The 24223-nt window shown below is 40.5% G+C and overlaps 1 protein-coding gene across 1 annotated transcript in view; it reads right to left on the reverse strand.

The window, feature by feature from the left end:
* CNTNAP5 (contactin associated protein family member 5) overlaps window positions 1–24223 on the reverse strand; it is a 730584-nt gene that overhangs the window by 117061 nt on the left and 589300 nt on the right. The window contains exons 15-17 of the mRNA XM_072960805.1: window positions 18390–18517; window positions 18049–18219; window positions 8742–8960 (exon numbers count right to left, since the gene is read on the reverse strand). Coding sequence (XP_072816906.1) covers window positions 8742–8960; window positions 18049–18219; window positions 18390–18517 — 518 coding nt within the window. The remainder of the gene's footprint in view (window positions 1–8741; window positions 8961–18048; window positions 18220–18389; window positions 18518–24223) is intronic.

The raw sequence follows: 24223 nt of genomic DNA on the forward strand, positions 1-24223 counted from the left end.
ATCTTATGGTTACTGGGAGAAAGGGGTTGGGAAAGGATAAATTTGGGAGGAGTTTGAGATTTGCAAAGGTTAACCACTGTATATATAAACAGATTAAAAACAAATTTCTTCTATACAGCACAAGGAACTATATTCAATATTTTGTGATAACTTATAATGGAAAATAATATGAAAATGAATATATATATATGCATGACTGGGACATTGTGCTGTATACCAGAAACTGATACATTGTAACTGACTATACTTCAATTAAAAAAAAAATTAAAGTCTGGGTCATCAATATACAGGAGTCTGCCAGGCAGCTCCAGGGTGGAGTCCTCCATTCTAGTTTGAAGGACAGGACCACCAAGAGGGTATGAATCAAAACAATGCAAACTCAACCCTAAGAAATCCATTCGATTTTAGAATGTTTTGGAGAAGAAAGTGGGAGAAGAGGAGTCATGATTTTATGGTTAATCCTGGGGAGGAATGCTTTGGCAAGCCTAGGTCTTTTGTGGTTCCATATAAATTTTATTACGATTTGTTCTAGTTCTGTGAAATATGTCCTGGGTAATTGGATAGGGATTGCATTAAATCTGTAGATTGCCTTGGGCAGTGTGACCATTTTAACAATATTGGTTCTTCCAATCCAGGAGCATGGGATATCTTTCCATTGCTTTAATTCTTCTTTAATTTCCTTAATCAGTGTCTTATAGTTCTCTGTGTATAAGTCTTTCACCTGCTTGGTTAGATTTATTCCTAGGTATTTTATTACTTAAGGTGCTATTTTAAAGAGAACTGTTTCTTTACTTTCTTTTCCTGTTGATTCATCATTAGTGTAAAGAAATGCAACTGATTTTTGTACATTAATCTTGCATCCTGCTACCTTGCTGAATTCAAAGCAAAGCATTACTGAAGAAAAAGAAAGAGACTGGACTCTCCCAGACTTCAGACAATACTATAGAGCTACAGTAATCAAAATGTCATGGTATTGGTACAAAAACAGACATATGGACCAATGGAACAGAATAGAGAGCCCGAAAATGAACCCGCAAACTTTTGGTCAACTAATCTTTGACAAAGGAGGCAAGAATATACAATGGAATAAAGACAGTCTCTTCAGCAAATGGTGTTGGAAAAACTGGACAGTAACATGTAAAGCAATGAAGCTAGAACACTCCCTTACACCATACACAAAAATAAACTCAAAATGGATGAAAGACTTAAACATAAAACAAGATACAATAAACCTCCTAGAAGAAAATATAGGCAAAACATGATCTGACATACATCTCAAAAATGTTCTCCTAGGGCAGTCTACCCAAGCAATACAAATAAAAGCAAGAATAAACAAATGGGACCTAATGAAACTTAAAGCTTCTGCACAGCAAAGGAAACCATAAGCAAAACAAAATGACAACCTACAGAATGGGAGAAGGTTTTTGCAAAAGATGAAACTGACATAGGCTTGATCTCCAGAATATATAAGCATCTCATATGACTTAGTAAGAAAAAGATAAATAAACCAATCCAAAAATGGGAAGAAGACCTAAACAAGCAATTTTCCAAGGAAGACATACAAATAATCAATAGGCACATGAATAAATGCTCAATATCACTAATTGTCAGAGAAATGCAAAACAAAACTACAATGAGATATCACCTCATACCAGTCAGAATGGCCATCATTCAGAAGTCCATGAATGACAAATGCTGGAGAGGCTGTGGAGAAAGGGCAACCCTCCCACACTGCTGGTGGGAATGCAGTTTGGTGCAGCCACTGTGGAAAACAGTATGGAGATTCCTCAAAAGATTAGGAATAGACTTACCATATGACCCAGGAATCCTGCCCCTGGGCATATATCCAGAAAGAACCGTCCTTCAAAAAGACACCTGTACCTCAGTGTTTATAGCAGCACTATTTACAGTAGCCAAGACATGGAAACAGCCTTAATGTCCATCAACAGATGACTGGATGAAGAAGAGGTGTTATATTTATATAATGGAATACTATTCAGCCATAAAAACGACAACATAATGCCATTTGCAGCAACATGGATGTCCCTGGAGAAAGTCATTCTAAGTAAGCCAGAAAGACAAAGAAAAATACCATGAGACTGCTCATATGTAGAATCCCCCCCCCAAAAAGAACATAAATACAAAACAGAAACAGACTCGTAGACATAGAATACAAACTACTTGTGATTGCCAAGGGGGAGGGGAGAGGGAAGGCACAAACTGGGAGTTTGAAATTTGTAGATACTGACAAACATATGTAGGATAGATAAACAAGATTATACTGTATAGCACAGGGAAATATATACAAGATCTTACGGTAGCTCACAGTAAAAACAATGTGACAATGATTATATGTATGTTCATGTATAACTGAAAAACTGTGCTCTACACTGGAAATTGACACAACGTTGTAAAATGACTATAACTCAATTAAAAATGTTAAAAAAATCCTGTGGAGGAATGAAAAACAAATGTCTCTTAAGAAAATTACTTTGATCTCAAAAGGTGAGTATGTCTGTGTGCACATGTATGCTTTGCACAAGAAATTGACCTGATTCTGCCTCAGGTAGGGCTCGCCAGTACACAGGCTGTGAGACGAAGTTAAAAGGGGGCAGGAAGCAGGGGTCGGCAGAGAAGTGAGCTGTGGGGCAGGCCTGAAGACAGTCTGGAGATAGAAAACCTTGGAGACGTGGTTGAGCCTTTATTGTTGATTACTGCCTTGGACAGCCCTGAGAGGGATGTGATATGGTGCTGGTGTTTTACCAGCAGGGGCAGTACCCACAGGGAAGGACAGATGGATGCTGTCCATCTGTCTGCCAACAGCACTCCCAGAGGCAGGGCCTTCTTGAGTGGGGACCCACGCAGCCCCTCCCAGTGTCCACACCGGCTCCTAAGACCCCTTTACACATGGTAGACGAGGTCTGAGACACGCATGATGATGCCAAAGCTGAATTAAAACGAGGCACATCTCACCTCCTCTGCAGAACTGCCTTCCCTTACTCAAGTGGCTTTGAAGCCACATCCCTTTCTTGCTGGATCAGGAGAAACTTGGTCCCAGAATGAGAACAGAGTGTCAATCTGCCAGTTTTCAGAGGGTTTTGAGGACATCTTCCCTTCTATCTCTCTGTCACAGGCCCTCTCACCTCCTCCGCTGAGTCACCCGCTTTGTACCCAGAGCCGTGGAGAAACGGAAGCAGGTTACAGGCAGCTCGCTCCATCAGCGCGCCACCCTGGGTCTGCTCTTCCTACACTAGGGTTTCCCTAGTTGTTCTGGTTACACCAGCTCAGTGGCACCGTGGCTTTGGAAGACTCCACTGTCCCTCAGTTTGGATCCTTCAGTGTCCAGGGAATACTGTTTAATTTTCCAGAAAGATCTGGCTTGGAATTCCTTTTATATTACCACCCTAGCCCCACATAAACGGTGCCGTCCTGATATTTTCCTTCCATTACTGAATTCTAAAGTGATCAGAATGACGGTGTCTACCCTTGGGTTTTTGTGTGACCTGTATCTCTGGGCTTCTCTCCCTGGGCTGCATGAGAAAATGATACTGTACTGCACCTTCCTTTAAAAAAAAAAAAGTGTGACTAGAGATATGTTTTGGCAAAGGCAAAATTAAGGCTTAAAAAAAAAAAAAAAGTCAAACCAAACAAGGCACCTCAGCATTCTCCTTCAGCCTCCCATTATCAGTTCCATGCAGCCATATGTGATGAAATGTGCTTCAAAAAAAGCATAAGAGACTGTTGGAAAAACATTTCAAAAAGTTTGTGGAAAATTAGGGGGCGTCAGACACTAACACGGGCTATCGGGATGGGTTAATTGTGTTCAACTTTCAACGTCTTCAAGGTGAGACAACATTTCGTGGAAGGGGTCATTTAATCAGTCACTTCTCTGAAACTAAAAAGAACTAACGTTCTTTCAAAGCACTTTCAAGCTAGAAGAGCCTGATTTTGTGGAGCAGGGGTGTTGGTGAAGAAAAACGCGTGGGAAATCAGGTACATTTTCATCGTTATTTCTCCCCCATTGGAGAAGCATTAATTGAGTGACTGCTGGTCACTGAGTAACAAGGAATTAAAGCCTTTGTGGGACTTGTCCACGAAGCTTCTGAGGTCTCTTGTCAACTTCTTAAGCAAATCAGAACATTTTCTCTTATTTAGCTATTATGGAGGACGTCAGAAATCATGTATTTTTTTTAAACTAAGGGAAATGATTCAAGTGTACTTGATATATTTAATTTTGAAAATATAAACTTTGGGTGAATCAGACCTGCTCATCAGAAATTTTTAGGATGCTGAGAAGACAACTAGTTCTCCCCTGTTTTGTCTCACCACTGACACAACAATACGTACCCTCCTCCACGCACAATGGTTTTATATAAAAGATGGGCTAAAAGGTGGTTTCCCAGTTATTCCTTAATGTGAGGAATTATCCCTTCTCCTGAGCTGTGAGACATATTACATCTTCTCAGACAGAAAACCCTGCTGGCCTGTGTTAGGAAAGCCCCCCATGGGGGGCACTTATGAGGACAAATAGAAGTGACTACTCCACAGAGAGACTCTTGACAGTTTATCCTTGGGGACGCATGTTGCCACCAAGCACCAACTGATGATGTGAAGGTGTGCTTGTCTGGCCGGCTTCACCGCTGACCATGCCCAGTCTGATGTGCTTCACCTGAAAATAGGAGTCATGACTGCCAATCAGTGCAGAAGCTGGAGCAGCACTGGGCGGGCTGGGGGAGTCTTTCTAACTTTATGATTTATCAGATCAGTGCAGTATTTTCCCCAAGGAGTTATAAGTTGAGAGTGATTTTAGTTTACTTTGGCATTGGACCAACAAAGGAGGGGAAGAAAAAGGTGCCACTGAGCTGGTGTAACCAGGAAAAGAAAGAAAGAAAGAAAGAAGAGAGAGGAAGGAAGGAAGGAAGGAAGGAAGGAAGGAAGGAAGGAAGGAAGGAAGGAAGGAAGGAAGGAAGGAAGGAAGAAAAAGAAATCCATGAAAAGGCAAAAAGGGTCAGAAGTAAAGTCACCCAAAAATGAGACTCACTGGTCCATGTCTTGACAAACCGTCCATCCTGTAACTGCAGCCTACTTGGAAAGATGGGCTGTCCCGATTGGGGAAAATGAGCTATTTTCCTTGCTTTTCCATCTCCCTGGGCATGAAGACAAGGACGATGGTCACTCCGAACACACACGGAGGGAGCAGATCCTCAGATTGTAAGAAAGCAGCTGCCTGACTATGTTCATCCTTCAGAGAATGACAGTGACGACAATTGTTCCGCCAGGGTCCCATCTCCTGCTGACAGTCGACCTGGGGTCCACACCCAGCTCTCGCTATTCACTTTCCCCTGTAGGGGCCAGTTCTCGGCTCCTCCTGCTGCACCCTCAGATGGGCCGGCAGAGCCAGCAGGGAACAGCAAAGCAGAGGGGCAATATCCCCAGGAGTTTTAAAGATGAGACAAACATGAGACGTTTCGGAAGTTCCGTGTTCTGCAGTTTCTCCTACCCTATTAAAGAAATGGGCCCAGTGAAGTGGCATGGTTGCAAATGTCCCTAACCATCACAGTGGCAAAAGCCTGAAGTTAAAATGTTGATTCCAGGAATCCAGTGACAGGGGCAGTGAGAAGAGGTACATAGATTGTATCCAATTCAACGTGTTTCGGGTACTCAGGAAGCACTCGCCAGCACAACAGTGGTGTCCATGGTTTCCTGGCAGAAGGATGCTGTTTGGATGGAAAGATCCTTCCTTGTTTAAAGGCATCGAGACAAACATATCCAAATTAATATTTACGTACTGCCACATTCAATCTATCTCAGTAACAGAGTGCACAACAATCATATCTTTTTCTGCCTAGCAAATACAAAAATCCAGTGTCTCTAAATCTCTGAATGAAAGGAAATAGGATTCATCATTTGACTACTATACCTGAGCAGGGGGCTTGAAAAGAAAAATAAAACACTGAATCAAACACATTGGAATTACTGGGACTTCTGTAGGTTTTTTTGGCCACGTGACATTTCTAAATGGACATATTGCTGAACACGAAACAACGAAATTCAAGCCAACAGGCTAAAATGACCTCCAACAGCATTTTTTGTCTTCTTCAAGTACATTAAGACAAATTCAATAAAGTGGAGTAACATCTGAGATGGAACTCATTGGAGACAAATACAAAAAAAGTAGGAGCTCTTGCTACAGCCAACCTTGGCTCCAGCCCGAGCCATTCATCTCCCACAGACCCATCGACGTGCTCTCAGGACACACTGCATCTGTGATCAATTTGATGGAAATGTCTGGAGAGGAAAACCTGCAAGGAAACACAGCTGCCTCTTTTCTCTTTTGACTTGCGCAAAGCCTATCACATATTCAGGCCATATGATAATTTCAGAGCCACATGAAGTTTGCATGAAGTGATTAAAAAAAATAATTCCACCTCAATATACACCTTTCAGCCAGAAAGAGTCATAAACGTAGCCCAAAGATAAATTAAACTCCAGCATGGAATAAAATTTATGAAAATTGCGAACTACTTGAACTGATTACACCAAAAAAAGACATTAAATCTTGATGGCTAGCAAACTTATTCAGAGAAATAAAATGGGATGCTTAAATAGAATTAAAACATCAACATAAATTTTTAAAAAATATTTTAATAGTAAATCATGTCACTTATGTAGGTTAATGAAGTGAATGTCTTTTAATCATAAAAATGTTTTTAATCACTTATATCTTTGCTTCTGCTGGCTATGTAAAACATGACAGATGAAGAAAGAAATCTGATTCTTGTTGGGAAGAGCAATATGATATATTCTGTTACTACCTTCCTTTTAGCTGGTGTGTTTTTAATGACGATTTTTCTCAGACTTACAAGTGCAGATCCAAATTTAAAAGAAGCAAGTAAGAAACACCCATTGAGTGCTAATGGCATTTCATTACTAGAGGTAAAGCTATGCTGTATGAGTTGGTAAAATAAATAAATAAGGAAAGAAAATTAAATCTGGGTATATTGCCAAATTTTGGAACTTATTCATACCACTGTTCTAAGTATCTGAACTCTAAGTTTTATAGAAGAGCAGCCTCTTGGCTTTGATAAAATTACATTACCCCTAACATGCGCTTCTCTGCTTTTTCCTTTAAAGCTGTACCAGCCCTGCTCAAGGGAATTTCAAAAAATCCTTTTTTATATTATACCTATAAGGCTGACTGTTCCTACCTGGGCTAATATGGCTAAGTTCTCTCTCTCTGTCTCTATGTCCTTCTGTCTCTTTCTCTCTACCACAACACACACACACACAAACACACACACACACACACACACACACACACAGACACACACAGAACCATGAGCCCTTTGAAAATTAATGCCATTGTCCAATCTCTCTTGCAATCCCAGTGATCCAACAAGGTGCCTGACTTGTTTTAGGTGCTCACTATTTCTGAAATAAAGGAAGGAAGGAAGGAAGGACGGAAGGAAGGAAGGAAGGAAGGAAGGAAGGAAGGAAGGAAGGACTGACTCAGTGAATGATGTTTCAGCCTTTCCAGTCCCCATCACCAGCTGGTGGCAACCAGTTCAGTTGAACGACTTGTCTAAAGGCTGATTCTGAGTCTCATGGAGATCGACCAATGGAAAGACGTCTGCTTGGGGACATTCCAGGGTTACTTCTCTGTGCAAGTGTAAGGCAGCTGCCTCAGTGATGTGATCTCAGGGAGAGTCAAAGCTCCTGGTCTGGAAACCAGCAGTCCCTTCCCCCACCATACTACTGATGACCAAAATCCCTTTGTGATGCTGTAACATAGTTCACTACATGGTTATCAGTAATTACCAGGAGTTAGGTATCACTAGAAAGGGTGAAGGTATATTTATACAATGGAATACTACTCAGCCATAAAAACCGACAACATAACGCCATTTGCAGCAACATGGATGCTCCTAGAGAATGTCATTCTAAGTGAAGTAAGCCAGAAAGAGAAAGAAAAATACCATATGAGATCGCTCATATGTGGAATCTAAAAAAACAAAAACAAAAACAATCAAACAAACAAAAACAAAGCATAAATACAGGACAGAAATAGACTCATGGACAGAGAATACAGACTTGTGGTTACCACGGGGGCAGAGGGTGGGAAGGGACAGACTGGGATTTCAAAATTGTAGAATAGATAAACAAGATTACACTGTATAGCCCAGGGAAATATACACAAAATGTTATGATAAATCACAGAGAAAAAAATGTGACAATGAGTGTGTATATGTCCATGAATGACTGAAAAATTGTGCTGAACACTGGAATTTGACACAACATTGTAAAATGATTATAAATCAATAAAAAATGTTAAGAAAAAGCAGAAAAAAAAAGAAAGGGTGAAGGATGTCCCAGTGAATTAGAGTGATCACTTCCTAAGGTGTAAGTAGCTGGAACGTCCTTTTTCTAAGAGTAGACTTTGATTATAAGGATGAAAAATAACAGAAATCCTTGGATCTCTGAAGATATAACATGAACAAGAAGAAAAGATACCAAAAGAATCTGAGACCCCCTCAAAATTTGCTAAGGGATGGTATCATCTTCCCTTTGCTGTAGATCTAGAAAGGAGGAATCTGTACAATTAAATTTACAATTATAAATTCTTTATGAAATAGTCTAATAATGTCCGAAGTCTACAGTAAAACAGTAATCATCCTTGGTCCTGGTCACACAGGGGTCCTGTAGGGCGTTCAGCACAAAGGGTGCCCTAGGATGTCTCTTACCTACAAACAGCTGGCTGTTGAGCTGTAGCCGGAAGTGGCCCTCCTCTGACGTCTCCCTGGTCACCCTCGGAAGGCTGTCCACCTGGAGCGAGGTCTCCTTGAGGTTCCTCTCGGCTCGGATGTAATGCCACTGGTTGTCGTTCAGAACGGAAGGAGACTGAACTACGAGCTCTATGGGGCCATTCCCAACATCAATGGCGAAAATGATCTCGGACGGAGCTGAAACCAAAGAAGGAAACAGGTGGAAAGATGAAGGGCGTCATCAGTGCCTTTAGGGCACAAGCATATCCTGAATGAATGCTATACGTGATCATAAGTCAACAGCTAGGTAGGGAGGTCTTCGGCTGAAATCCCCACAGCACTGAAATTACCATTACTAGTAAGAATTACCAACTGCTAAGTCCCAAAGTCTATTTTGGGTCCAGTTGGTTCTCATTGTGATAATTCAGGAAACAGGACAGGGGCCAGTTCACTGACGCTGAACTGACAAACATGCACCAGTGCTAATGTTCTGGGCTTTCTGGGTCTATTCTAACTTCAACATTGTCCTCATGGATAGCTATAAATAGTGAGTGAAAATAAAGTTTTACAAAAAGGGAGGCAGGTATAGCTCAGTGGTAGAGCACATGCTTAGCATGCATGGGGTCCTAGGTTCAATTCCCAGTACTTCTATTATGAATAAATAAATAAAAACCTAATTACCTCCTACTCCAAAAAAAAATAATAAAATAAAATAAAATAAAATAAAATAAAATAAAATAAAATAAAATAAAATAAAATAATAGTGGGTTAGCTAAGTAGCTATATTCCTACAGGGAGAAGACCCACACCCTGGAAAGTCCTAGTGCTCTGTATTATTCATTATGTATATTATAATATTTCACATATATATAATTATGTAACATTATATGTGTATATATATATTAAATATTATACATATACTATTGTATAATGTTATTTCATCAATACATATGATACAAGCATTCACGCTATTCCTATGACTTTTTTTTTAATTGAAGTATACTCAGTTCCAATATGTCAATTTCTGGTGTACAGCATAATGTCCCAGTATATACATATATTCATATATATGAATATATACATATATTCACTTTCACATTCTTTTTCGTTAAAGGTTATTACAAGATATTGAATCTGGTTCTCTGTGCTATACAGAAGAAATTTGGTTTTTATCTATTTTTATATATAGTGGCTAACATTTGCAAATCTCAGACTCCCAAATTTATCCCTTCCCACCCTCCTTTCCCCGGTAACCACAAGATTATTTACTATGTCTGTGAGTCTGTTTCTTTTGTAGATGAGTTCATTAGTGTCCTCTTTCTTTTTCAAAGAGTTTTTTAAAGACTTTTTTTAAAAAAGATGCTCAGAAATGTTAAGTGCCTTGTCCACATCACTGCAAATGGCAGTGTCTGGGATCAAACATGACTCCCCCCCTCTTCACGCTGGGCTCTTTCTTCCATGACTCTCTCTGCCCTACTGTAACAATCTGCATATCGTAACAGGGAGCAGCGTCAGTGGTAATGACCCCTATGACAATAATGATGACAGCAATGGGAAGATAACAGTGGTGGTCATGATGGTGGTGGTGGCGATAATGATGGTGATACTGGTGATGGTGATGGTGATGGTGGCAGTGGTGGTGGTGATGATGATGGCAGTGATGGTGATAGTGGTGGTGATGATGGTGGTGATGGTGATGACGATCATAGTGATGACAGTAATGATGACAGTAGTGGTGGTGGTGATGATGGCAGTGGTGGTGGCAGTGGTGGTGATGGTTGTGATGATGGTGATGGTGATATTGGTGATGATGATAATGATGACAGTAGTGGTGATGTTGATGATAGTAGCAGTGATGGTGGTAGTGATGGTGATTTTGGTGGCAGTGGTGGTGGTGGCAGGGATGCTATGACCACCGAGAGAGAGAGAAGTAACAGCCACACAGTAGGTACAATGAACTCTGCTAAGCACTGTACTAAGCACTGACCACAGATATTCTCATTTTTATCCTCAAAACAACTCAAAGAGAAAGGCACTATTTTTATTGCTATTTGATGGGCGAGAAAATGAAAGTTCAGAGAAGTGTAAATATTCGCTCTAACTTTCCCAGGTAGTAAGCAGAATCTTCATCATTTTTCTCTACTTTAGTTCATCTTCATGTAGTTTCCATTATTATGTAAGAATTCTACATCTGAAGATTGTAGAGAGGTAAATTACAAACTGAAGTTGAAGAGAAGACAGTTCCCTTTCAAAGACTGGAGCTTTCCTGTTCTAGGCCTTCCCTTCCTTCTCAGGACCTTGTGATGCCCCCTCTCTGTTACTTCCCAACCAGGACATAGGTATTTATTTGACAAAGTCATCAATGGACAGATCTGAATTGTCAGCAATACTAAAGGTCAAACATTACCCTGGATCACTGCCTGCTCAGCCTTTAAAATCTAACAGGAAGCCGATCTGGGTATAAGAAGCCCCCAGTATGTGAAATTTCAAATAACTGAGAGTTTGAATTGATTCGCATTCTGGGGAATGCAAACCCTGACCTTGAAGGGAGTCAGTAAGATAGAGGTCTTACACTTGGGATTTGAGACATCGACTGTGGACCCACTGTGACCTAAGGCAATTTTTTATCTTGTCACCTCTTGGTTTTCTCATTTGTAAAATGGGAATAAAAACTATACCTAACTGTGAGATTGTTTACAAATTAATCCTGATCAAGTTCTTAGAACTATGCCTGGTACGTAGGATGTTCTCAACAATGAGCGCTTTTACTATTATTAGCATAGCAACACGGTTCACCCACCCAGGTAAATTGTCTTTGGCTCATAAACACATGAATTAAAAGAACCAGAATTGAAGGGAACAAATTGGATACAGCAATGAAAAGAGTAAATAAGTGTGAAATTGGCCCTATGAGCCATTTTCTGTTTCTTATCAGGCCCCTGATGCTACCTTGCAGCCTGCACATCTTGAGACCAAATAAACAGCTACTGAGAGATTCAACCTAAATTTACTTCTAAAAAACAGGTGAAGATGGGTGAGAGCTGGAAGAAGGAATGCTAAGGATTTTGCTAAAAGCCTTTCTGAAAGCTGGTCCTGTGGATATTAAGTTCCACGCAGACAGCACATCTTTGGGAAGGGCTTGCTGGACCCACCACCCTTTGTCACCTCCGCCTCCACGTTGGTTTCCCATCTGTGCTTGTCTCTGCTTTAACACTCATCTCTGTTGTATGGTCTGTTTATGGTCTGTCTCCTCAATAAATCTGCAAACTCTAGATGAACACCTCATTTATTGGATACCCAGAACCTAGGAATGAACTATGCATAAAGGAATCTAAAGGTTCATTCATTAAAATGTTACATTACACATACTAAATGCAATTTTGGATTTTTTTTTAGTTTTATACCAAGGTATTAGTTTCCTTAAAAATCTTTTTAAATGATTATTATTTAACATTTACTATTAAATTTGAACTACTATGTTCAAACTATTCCTCTTAAAACTGAAGCAGAATCAGTGAAATGCAATACTAATAGCTAACATTTATTGAGTGCTTACCAGAGCCAGGCACTCTGCTAAGCATTTTTCATCAATCAGCTCACTTAAATCTCATGACCATCCTAAGAGAAAGGCAATGTTTTACCGGTGAGAGAACTGAGCCACAGAGAGCTGATATGTTGCTCCAACCCAGAGAGGGCACAGTCAAGATTTAAATCCAGGTGATGTGTGTCTGGAGCTCACTTTTGAACTGATTCTTCCTATGACAAAACCTATGTCTATTTCCAAAACCTATGTGCAGTCCCCACTGGCAATCAAAGCTAGAATGTGTAATGTAGGTGCCTGGAAACGATTGAATGAAAAAAAATTAGTAAATGGTGATACCTCCACCATTGGCTAGTGACTTTGTGGCCTGAGGCATAGGCAAACTAGCTCTCAGTAGTGAGGGGAAGATGTGGAGGCAGCCCGATGGCCCTACTGGGAGAGCTGGAAGCTCTGTGGCTGCATCAGCTCCATCGTAAATGTACCCTCCTGCCTCTCTCCTTCCCTCAACGTCTGACATCATTTACACTGTATGGTTCAGGACAAAGCTAAGAAGTTACCTTAGACTTTTGGTTTTTTTTTTTTTTAAATCAAGCCATGTCCTGTGCTAGGCACTGAGAATGCAGAGATGAGTGAGAAAAAAAATGGAATCTCAGTATACTTTTGAGAAGACTGACCAAGAAGGCAAGTGACCAGTGGAGGAAAGTTCTATACGCATAAGTATGAACCCCAAGAACTCCTAGGAGGTGGGAAGATGCCTTCTAAGGAGAGGCTTCCTTGAACTGTGACACCATCTCTGTGTCCTCAGCCCCCAGCAGGTCAGGCAGGGGAGAGACCTCAGGGACCACTATGGAACAAGGAAGAAGATGCAAGTCTTTAATATAATCTCTTAACCTCTCTGACCTCCAATGTATTCATCTGTAAAATGAAATATGTAAACTAAACAAAATATTTTTTGAGACAAGGACTTTTTGAGGATCTGGTGACAACTGGGGCTCCTATCTCCAGAAAACACACACACACAAACACACACACACACACGTTTTGCATAAAATTGTCAGGACATCCTGAATGTCCAACACCTTATTATATGGAGGAAAATAATTCTACTTTCTTGAGTTCTAAAATCCTTGGTTCTTGAGGCAGTTTTGCAGAGTAGGGAATTCTTCTGTTGAACAGAGAATTAAATCCTGCATTCCAAATCTCGCTGCATGACTCTGGGTGTGTTATTACCCTCTGGGCTCACCTGCCTCATCTTGTATTGGACTGTGAGTTGAACAATGAAAATCATACCATAATAACCTGATGTTTATAGACAGGACTATTTGAAAACAAAGTTAAATGATGAAGATAAAGCATTTAGGACTGTCTCTATTCACAGTAAATACTCAACGATTTAGTACAAATATAATTATCATTAGCATTAATTTTTACTGTTCTCTGAGGATCTGAGGATTGTATCTTCGAGTTGCCAGCACATTTGATAATACTATTGATATGATACCTCTGAAAACCAGAACTCAAATTTCTCTCTCTCTCTCACTCATATAGATATAGATCTAAATATAAATATAGATGCTCCTCCATTCTTCTTCCCCTCTTTACCATTATCAACAATTAATCACCTGGGACAACTTTAGACCCTGTCAGCCTGGAGGTGGTACCAGAGGAAACTGTATAACAAGCAGTAGCCTTTATCTTTGCCGCTGGGAGCTGTTACTGCTGAACTTTAACTTATCATTTCTCCATAAACTGACTGTTCTGAATTTAAGATGCTACATAAGCTGGAGTTCCATGCCACCTCTTTGAGTTCCTCATTTTCCCCTGTGTATCTTCCATGCAGACATGAGGTGTATATTGTTAACAAACTTATGCTTGTTTTTCTCTTATCAATGTGTCTTTTAGTACAAGCTCTCAGCCAAGAATTCAGACATTTAGAGGGAAGATTATTTTTCTTCACTACGGGCTTTAGGGACAGCCAGCACCCCCGCCCAGTGTAAAAGTGACCTCTGGCAAAACCAATCGGCAATCTCAACTTCCCTGGCTAGAGGCATGAGTTCACAGGTGGCCAGATGAGTTGCACATCAGGAGGACTGTGTGGCCAGGAGGCAAAGAAGTGTTTTCCCACCAGCTGAAATGTAGCTCTCTCTGGAGGGAGAGCTAGCTTTGACTGAAGTAGATATTCAGAAGGCAGAGCTGGGAAAGAAGTAAAGTGGACCACTGACAACATTGTTCAACTGCTGAATCCAACCAGAAATAAAGTGCCTCACCAATTATGGACTTAGTCACATGTCCCAGTACCACTGAATTTCCATCCTTGTGTCTATCAGTTCAGGTTGAGTTTTCCTTCAATGGCAGCCAAGTACACCTGATTGGCATCTGGGTGTCACCAATTCCATTTTGCATAACTAAGCACCGAATGGGTGAAGAACTTGCTCACAATTAGAGAAACAGAAATTTGCAACATATTGGGTTCAAGAAAACAGCTCCTTTCCATTATGCCATACTGATCTCAACAGCCTCTTCCTTCTGTTCTTCTCAACCACTCTAAAATACCTATTTCTATTTGCACAGCCATTGTGAGATAGTTGCCAAATAGCTAATTTTTCTCAATCTCATTTGAAACACAACTGCTAAGATTTAAGGACATAGTGAAACATCTTGCCTTTCGAGAATATTGGCTAATCTCAAGGTTGCAGAATTCAAACATCTTAGTGGGAAATGACCCAGAAGGAAATAGATTTAGAATTTTATGGAAATTTCTAGTTCTCTGTCCAACAACTTGGATATATCAATTTTGAAAACTTCTGTTCAAACAGTTACAAGGCAACACTCCTCGGGAATGAGAGAGAAGTTTACTCTGAGCTACCACATCTGCGTGAAGTTAATTTTCTTTCTAAGAAGTGGATCTGTAAAGAAATCTTGCTGTGAACCCTTTAGGGTGAAAATTCCATCCTACATCCTGTGGCTATTAATAAAAAATGCAGGATCTCCCCATTTGTTTGTTTTTCCTTTTAAATTATAATAATAAATCAAAACATTTTAGAAAACATGAGGCCTTGTACTTTAAAAAAAAAGTATATAAAATCTTCTTGTTTTCAAATAGTATATATTCTCAGATCTGATGAAAAAGGGTACACCAAACAATTATATCACTGGATTTTAATTTTTTATCAGATTTCAAAGCACTTGCATTTCAAATATTGTACAAGCTGAAGGAGAAAATCTAGTACCCGGAAGTACAAACCAATCAGACACTGAAATGTAATTAACACTAAATCATCGCTCATTGCTTATGATAACACACCATGACATTTGCTGCTGCTTTAATGAAACAAAAGGCTTTAGGGCCTGGTTTTTATTAAATTTGCATTGAGGTTATGATGTCCATAGTAGGAAATGGTTGGCATTCAACTCCACCTTTTCAGCCTGGCCAAGTTAGGTGTGAGGGGTCTCATTTCACACTAAAGCCAGGAGCGTTTCCTCCCATTAATAGTCTAAATCCTTGGAGGAAAAGGAAGTTAAAACTACCAGTTAAAGAGATCTCTTCTGCTGTGTGTCTTGTGTTGTGACCGAAGAGGAGACACTTAGCTCCTTTGTGTTTTGCGGGAGACTTGTACCAACACCTCAGCCAGCTCCTCCAGACAGTACTTCTATCTCCCTCCCTGGAGTTCTCAAATTTCCCAGTTTCTGTTGCTAAGACATTACTTATGCTTTCAAGGATATTTCGTGCCATCACCTTAGTCTTGTAAAACGGTCAACTGCCTCCATGAAACCGCAGAAAACATCCGTTTAGAACCAGATAAAAGAGACAAATGGCAAGCACAAGGTTTCATGGTCATGGGCTTAACAAGGACAAGGTGATGGGGGCAGTCCACCCTGTGTGTAAGAAATCAGGGGGCACACTGAGGGCAGGGAGTCTGAAAACTTAGAAAAGCAGCTAAAAGTAGATCTGTATTTTTAAAATTATTATTATCATTGCCACATAGCAGTTATTCTAAACGATGTCAGCAATAAAACATCCCTCCACCAAAAAACAAAACAAAACAAAAACAAACAAACAAAAATCCTTTGTTGGTCTAAGTTCTAACAAAGGCTGATGTTAGTATTAATTTTTAATAATGTATATGTAAGTGTCAAATAATACATTTTATTACCTACAACTGATAAATATTATATTTAAAAGGGAAGTTAGTAGAGAAAACTTCTACACCATCGGCTTGGCTTCTAAACATGCAGACACGAATATATGTGTTTGTTTTTAAGAATAAGAATTCAAGTTCTGGTTTTTCATTTTTACAACTACTGTACTATCATTGTTTAACTCAAATTTATTGTTGAAACACATGAGTATATGGTATGATAGGGGTTGTGGACACAAATTCCTCCCAAAGAGAACTTAAGCAACTCCAAACCCTTAGGAACTTGGTAAAGTTTTACCAAATTGAATACTAATTCACAATGCATTTTCTGGTAAAAATAGTTCAGTGGATTTTTTTTTAATTTTAGAGATATTTGAAAGTTGGTAGGATTTATCCTGAAAAAAAAAAAACAGATAGGAAGTACTGTTAATTCCTGGAATTTAATATAAAATGGGATTTTTATGAATCTTTACCAAACTCAAACTTAAGTTTAAAATATCTCCTAAAATGTATATATCTGTTGCTTAATGTGAAAAATATTTTAAACTTAAAGTTAGTTAAAAAGTATCCTTTGATCCACATGAGAGAAGATAAATGGCTAAATCTGATTATACTCTCCTTCAAACATGAACATGCAGAGAAAATCCATTTTGATGAAGTCATTCACAAATTTGTAGTAATAAAGTCTAAGGGGCAGAAATCTTTTTTTTTTTTTTGGTAGGGGGGAGGTGATTAGGTTTATTTATTTTTTTAATGGATGTGCTGGGGATTGAACCCAGAACCTCATGCATGCTAAGTGCACACTCTACCACTAAGCTATACCTTCCCACGTAAGGAGCAGAAAACTTAACGTTACTACTATTGCTGAAACAAATCAATATGAGATTATTTTTTATAAAAAATTAGTTAATGTAATGAAAATTATTTATATATTATATTGTCTTTTCTTTTTTGTACTGGAATACTTTTATTGGCATGATTACATATAAAAGTTCATTAACAGAAAACTTCCTCATCCGTATGTCTATTATTTCACATTTGTCTTTATGATTTTTACTGAATGTAACTTGTATAGAGGAGATGGGATGTGAAAAATGATCCATGTCCTGGCATCAAATTCGCTATATACACCAATGCCCACGGTGAAGTGGTTGGGAAACAATGGAAATCCTGATCGGGTAAGTCACATACTCCTAGTGATGGCATATAAATCAAGAGATCATTGCAGAGCAAATGTCTAACAAAAACACTGACCCCAAATGTGAGTAGAATACAGAATACTAACATTTTCAGCTTTGCAGTGAAAAAGTTTCATGGTGTGGAACTTTAAAGGAATAGGTGAGAAACACCCATGGGTCAGATAAAGGACACCATAAAGAATTATCTGTGGGAATTTTGGGAACGTACTATTTTGAAGAGACAATGGCTGATTAAACACTGTCAGGTAATAGGGAAACAAAAAGTATGGGAAGGAACTAGAAATAATCATTGCTAATTTTACAGACGCCCAGGGGGACCAAGTTAATAGTCCAAGTTGTTGGTGGCAAAGATAAGACTAAAACTTCTGTTGACCAGTTACGTCCAATTCATAAGTGAGAGCACTTACAGCTTATTTCGAGTCGGATGAAGTCTTTAATGCCAAGGTTTTCTAGGAAAACTCCAGATAAAGCCGTGGTCTTAAAAAAGAAGGAAATGTCAGCACTGTATTCTGCGTGGAAGGTTGGGAAGTGGAGGTAAGAGGCTTCTGTATAGAATGATACCGCGTTCCAGAAGTGTCCTGCAAATGAAAAAACCCTTAAGCATGGTTCATTGCTTCAGAATAGGGTATAGGAAAGTATCGGGCATGTGGATAATTTTCAAGACTGGGGGACACTGCAGGGAAAAGGGAATGAAACACCTTGTGCTTATGCAATGCAGAGAGAAAGCTTCTTTCAATTTAACACTCACGGTCACCATAGCAACGCAAGGGACCAATTCTCCAGGCAGCTTCTGAGTTTGATCTGTTGGTATCCGTGATAACTATCTGAGTGACAGGCAAGTGGTCTTTGAAGGAAAGAAAGCCAGTATCATTTGTCCTGCAAAACATAAATGAAAGAACAAAGAGGAGAAAATGTAGAAAATCCAGGGACTCTTCACCAAGACTCCCCTTTTCAAAAGTGATGTGGGAGGGGGCAGGGAGGGGAGAAACAGGAGGCGTTTCATCTCAGAAGTACGTGTAAAAGTCTGGATGCCAATTACAAACCCCATGGCTGCTTCCAAAAACAAGTGGATGTTACATCTTCCCTAAGTCTTTCCAGAAATGCAGATAGTTTACAGAGCTGGCTGCTGTTTGTTGTAGTTAGGAGCACCCCTCCTGCCCATCGCAGTGCTGATGTAACATTAAACATGCCTCTTTTTCCAGGAACTGATCGGCTACCTCAGTAACTAACCTGAAACAGGCATCACAAATCCCATTTAAGATCCCTCCGGGGGCTTGTCGCAGCTACCCGCCAACAGGTTCTCAACAGCCTAGGACGACTCTCATTTCCTTTTAACTGTAGGTGCTTTATTCCTTTTTATTCTGTTTGATGTTTTCAAGATGTTTGTAGTTAATGACTCCAGCCTTGTCTTTCTTAATTATACAAATAGGAAACTGACTAGTCACCCTTTGACAAGAAAATGAAAATGGAGTTGAGCGATTCGTTGTTTTTTTTTTCCCTTTTTTTAAGTTTTTTCCTATTTTTTGAACTCGTGGTAAGGACATACCATATAACTGAGAGTGAAAGAATGTAGGTAAGAAACTAACATAGAATGAATGTGTAACTATTTTGAGACAGAAATATCCTAGTGGATAAGTAACACCCCTGTGCCGTGGGTGCCTGTAATTTCCACTCACAAATGAGGAAACTGAGGCTCAGAGATAAATTACCTGTGGCCATGCGGCAGAGGGGAAGGTCACATACCATCCTAAATTTAACAATAATGCCATGAATACATGGTAATCTGAGCTGGGCTGGATGGTATGAGGCAGCCTGACAGTCACACACAAGTGGAGTGGACTCCCCACCCACACAGCCCCCGGGAAGCACAGGAGGGGTCGTCTTGTCTGTACCTGGGAATTGGGACCGGGCACCAACAATCAGGAAGAAATATATGATGCAGCAGTAATAACAAAGGCCCAAAGGAGCAAATTCATATTGGTTCGCTCTCCATAGTCACAAAGATGTCAACACCACGCTCAAAAAAACACTCAAAATCAACGTTCTATTTCATTGTCATTTACATATTATTTAGGGCTCTGAGTTTAGAGACAAAGAAAACAATATCCCAGATGATTAATTAGGGAGATACGGCAAGGACCAAGTCGTGTGTTGAAGTGCTTTAGGGACATAGCTTTCGAAGCACACGACTGGTTCTGAAATCCCAGATCACCAGTTTCTGCTTGGGTTAGCTTGGGCAAATCATTTCATTTCTGAGACTCCAGTCTCTTTAGTTTTAAAATGCAGGCAATGTCTAGATCACAGAGTTATAGAGGTGATTAAATGAGATTATATAGTCACTTAGCATGGTGCCTGGTTTATGCTCAATGCTCAAAAATGGTAGTGTTAACACACATTTTAGTTCTCATCTTTGTCCCTGAACCACTCTGCAGCCTCAGGCAAGTCATCCTTTTATACATCCAGCTATGATTGTGTCTCAGAAACTTCGTCCTGCATAGAACATAGTGGAAAATTAAATGTTAAGATTTAGGTAACCCAACTCATGAGACTTGTGAAAACAAAACAAAACATAATAATTCATCTTGGTTATGGAAAAATCAAACATTCACCTGTACACATATCCTTACAGACAGAAACATTAACCAAAAATGTGAAGAAACACATTATCCATTGTCTATAATTTGAGGACCTGTATTTGGAGGCCAGTCAAAGGATCTGGAGTAAGACTTCTGATTCCATCTGAAAGCACATCTATGACTGTTACATGGACACAGAATAAAATGTGAGTCTTCTGTTATCTTTACAAGCAAAATTGCAAAGCCAATTTCACGTAACCAAAGTGGAATAAAGATCAAATCCATATCCTCTCCGGAAGAAAGTTCACATTACTATAGGATTTTATTTCCCTCCAGTTTTTTGTTTTCGTTTTCAGGTTGAAAATGGTAGATTCGGAAGTCTGTCCATCAATGCTGACGACGGTCTCCCTCACACACTGTGACACCTTGTGTCCATCAATTTGATGTCTTTGTGTCAAATGGTGGAAATATACATGAAGCACTCTAAGAATAAAAATCTGTTCCACATAACAGAGGAAAGGAACTCCATCTTCAATCTGATGATGCAAAGCATATTACCAAGTATACTTTTTATATAAAAACTACACAAAGGAGGCTGCTCTCCAAAGTTGCTTAACATGATAGAAACAGATACAAACTCAAATGCCTACAGGGGCCGGGAGAGTAATACAAATGAGTGAAGCCACTTTTGTGTTAGATGAAAAATGGAACCTGACACACAGCTTCAGGGTCGGGGAGGGGAAAGAGGGAAAAAGAGAAAGAACCAGAGGAAGACTGGTAGAAAGTAGGTGTTCCATCTAAAGGAGGCAGGCATCCATTCATATCAGGTAATTTCAATATTCACGAATGTCAGACCAGTGGGCCAGACTGGAATATTAACACAAAACTTCTTGATTTTTAAATCTTGGAGATGGATTTAAAATTATTAAAAAACAAACAAACAAACAAAACCCCCAAAAAACTAGGGTGGGCACCATCACTGCTCTGGCCGGTAAACCACAGGTAGTGGCTATGTTCAGCCTGCAGGCATCAAGGGAATTTGCAAATTGACCTATGCACTTAGGACAGATTGGATTTAATTCAGTGTGTGAGTGATAAGGTTGATTCAAATATTTCAAAGCATTAATGGGTAGAATATGTGGGGGGTAGTGGCATCAAAAAGTGACACACATTAGGGTAGTAGCTATGGATAGGTGGGGAGTCTACAGCTACAGAGTTGGTGGTCTATACGCTCGTTTTTCCTTTGGCTTTTGTTTGAACTTGCCTTCTCAAGAGCAAACACTCCCCAGACTCTGTCTTCCTTTGGAACGTTCTGCAAGGACTTTATAAGTACAGAAGTGTTTGCTTGGCCTCACGCACGGGAACTTGCCTTCGGTAACACTATGAATCATCCCCTTTGGGTGTCAGTAGTCATCTGTAACTAACATGCTCAAACCCCCTCCACCTTCCACGTTCTGGAAGGTGGATGGATGCCCCCACCTGTCTGTGTTACTCCTTTCTGAGGATGCCCTGGCCCCGGGCTCCTGGCTGCTGAGGCTGCACACCTGCAATGCTCCATTTCTCCTCTTCTCCTCACTTCCTCCATCATTCGTGACCAACAACGTCCACCAACCTCCCTTTCTTGATGTCTCTGTTCAACAGCTTTAGCCTCATCCTCTCGGCCTCAGTTTTATTTTGAGGCCCAGAGCCTCAGCAACAGGGACCTAACCTGGCCCCCTGCTGCTCATCCTCACCCCACCCTCCTCCTTCTTACTTGTGCCCACACCCCAGAGACATACACAGAAACACAGACCGACAGTCAGACTTTATTGCTTAAAACCTTTCAAGAAGTCTCTGTCTCTTATAGGTAGGGTCCAAATTCCCAAATATTTAACACGTTAGAGTGGGCAATATGATGCTATTTAAAACCACACTTGCCGGGGGGAAGGTATAGCTCAGTGGTAGAGTGCATGCTTAGCATGCACGAGATCCCAGGTTCAATCCTTGGTGCGTCCCTTGAGGGAAAAATAAATAAATAAAAATGGGGAGGGTATAGCTCAGTGGTAGAACATGTGCTTATTGGCATACACGATGTCCTGGGTTCAATTCCTAGTACCTCTATTAAAAAAAAAACTTAAAAAAAGAAAACTATTTAAAAACATAAAATAAAACCACAGTTGCATTTTACAGGAGTTCTTCCTCAAGAAAAGGATCCATGAGTTAGAGGCACTGCTGGAGCGCAGGGCTACCATTCTTAGGATCTACTAAGGGTAGATCTACTAAGGGATGGCTATGGGGTCCAGCTGAGCAGCTCATGTCCCTGGGGCCAAGGATGGAAGCTGTCCCTCTTGCCTTTCCCTGGCTATGTAAGCATCAGATGAGAGTTGGGCACACAATCTCATGTCACCTCTGGAACAATCCTATGACAGCATTGGAATCAGTCCCTGCCTTGCACAGGAGGGGAAACTGCGGTTGACAGAGGTGATGTAACTTCTCCGGGGGCATCGTTCAGGAGGGGAGAGGCCAGGGTTGGAATCGAAGCTTTTGCTGCAAGCTGCGGGCTCTCCTGTCCTCCAGGGAGGGAGGGGCTCTCTCGTGAGTGGAAGCTGGTGATCCCCATGTCTAGTCCACGTCTCCTACGGGCGGTGCCGGAACAGCACCGTGGGGCCCTGAGCCCTTGAGCTGCCCTCCCGGGTCCCAGGCATCCATCCCCATTCCATTCACACAGGCTTTCTCACACAAGATACACTTCAATTGATTCAGTTTCAGTTTTCTAATTTGCAGTCATCTTCCAGCCCTGCGTTCACTGAGATTACACATGGGTCACCTTGACGGGAATTCTGGGAGCCCGCACACTCTTCGGTGACACTGTTAGGAGCGATCTCTTGGTTTATTTCTATTGAGGGAGACCCAGCCTTTACATGGTGAGTTTCATTTGTGAACTTTCGAGAGTAGCCCGGTTTGGGGGAGACGGGTCTTCAGTTCTCTTTCCTTATTTCTCTCACAGTTTGATGACTGAATGGTAGATCTGATTTCTCTGGTATGCTATGTGATCATCCTATGCATTTTGTTGCATATGTGTGTATTTGGTTTTCATAAAAATTAGTTTAATGTCTCTAAATCAATGTTTCTTCTTGTAGTTTATTTAAGACACTGTAAAAATTAAGAACATCATTTTTAAAAAGTACGACTAACACTTTTTTGAGAACCGAATACCCAGCACATCTGCTCCATGTGCAAATTAAGGCGAATGAACCAGCATTCCCCAGAGACAGGTACTCTCTTTTCTTTTTCTTTTTTTTTAATAATGTAAGAATCTGAAGCTCAGAGAGGCTAAATGATAGTTAATAAGTGACAAATCCAGGATTTGGATCATCCTACCACATAATGCAATATCACTTAGAGATAAATTACATTTTACGTGCAGACAATGAGGGTCGTGTCAGCAGAAGCAGCCATAATTGTGCGTGTCCTGAGTGTGTTACATGCATTATTTCCATGATATCTTTGCTAAAAACCTTAAAGGTAGATTTCCAAGGCAGACAGAACTATTTCTCCTCCTCCTTCTCTTCTTCCTTCCTGGCCCTTTTCCTAATGATGACTCTTTGAAAACAATGCAGGACCCTGGGATGTATTTGTAGTTGCCATGGACCTCAGAGCAGCACCAGGCGTGGTAGAAATGACAAACAGAGAGGCGGAACTGGAGAGGAATACAGCATCGTAGGGTCCTGTCACAGCATCCACAGCTGGTGCAGGGTTCCGGCAAGTTCTGAGCAAAAAGAAGCTGTAACTCACATCTCCCTGGATGCTCTGTTTGAGGCGAGCGAGTTCTGCATATCTAGTGAGTTCTGTGGTGAAGCCACCTGCTCAGGGAAACCATCACTTCACCCCAGAGTCAAGGCAGCCACTTCTGAACTGACTTCCCTGGGGTCTGCACAAAGTCCTAAGTCCCTTCAGCACCTTGGCCACATCTACCCATATAGACAGATGGATGTTTTAACAATTCTAAGCCAGGAATCTATGTGAT

This window comes from Vicugna pacos, chromosome 5 (genome assembly GCF_048564905.1).
Source record: "Vicugna pacos chromosome 5, VicPac4, whole genome shotgun sequence".
Classification (NCBI taxonomy): Eukaryota; Metazoa; Chordata; class Mammalia; order Artiodactyla; family Camelidae; genus Vicugna; species Vicugna pacos.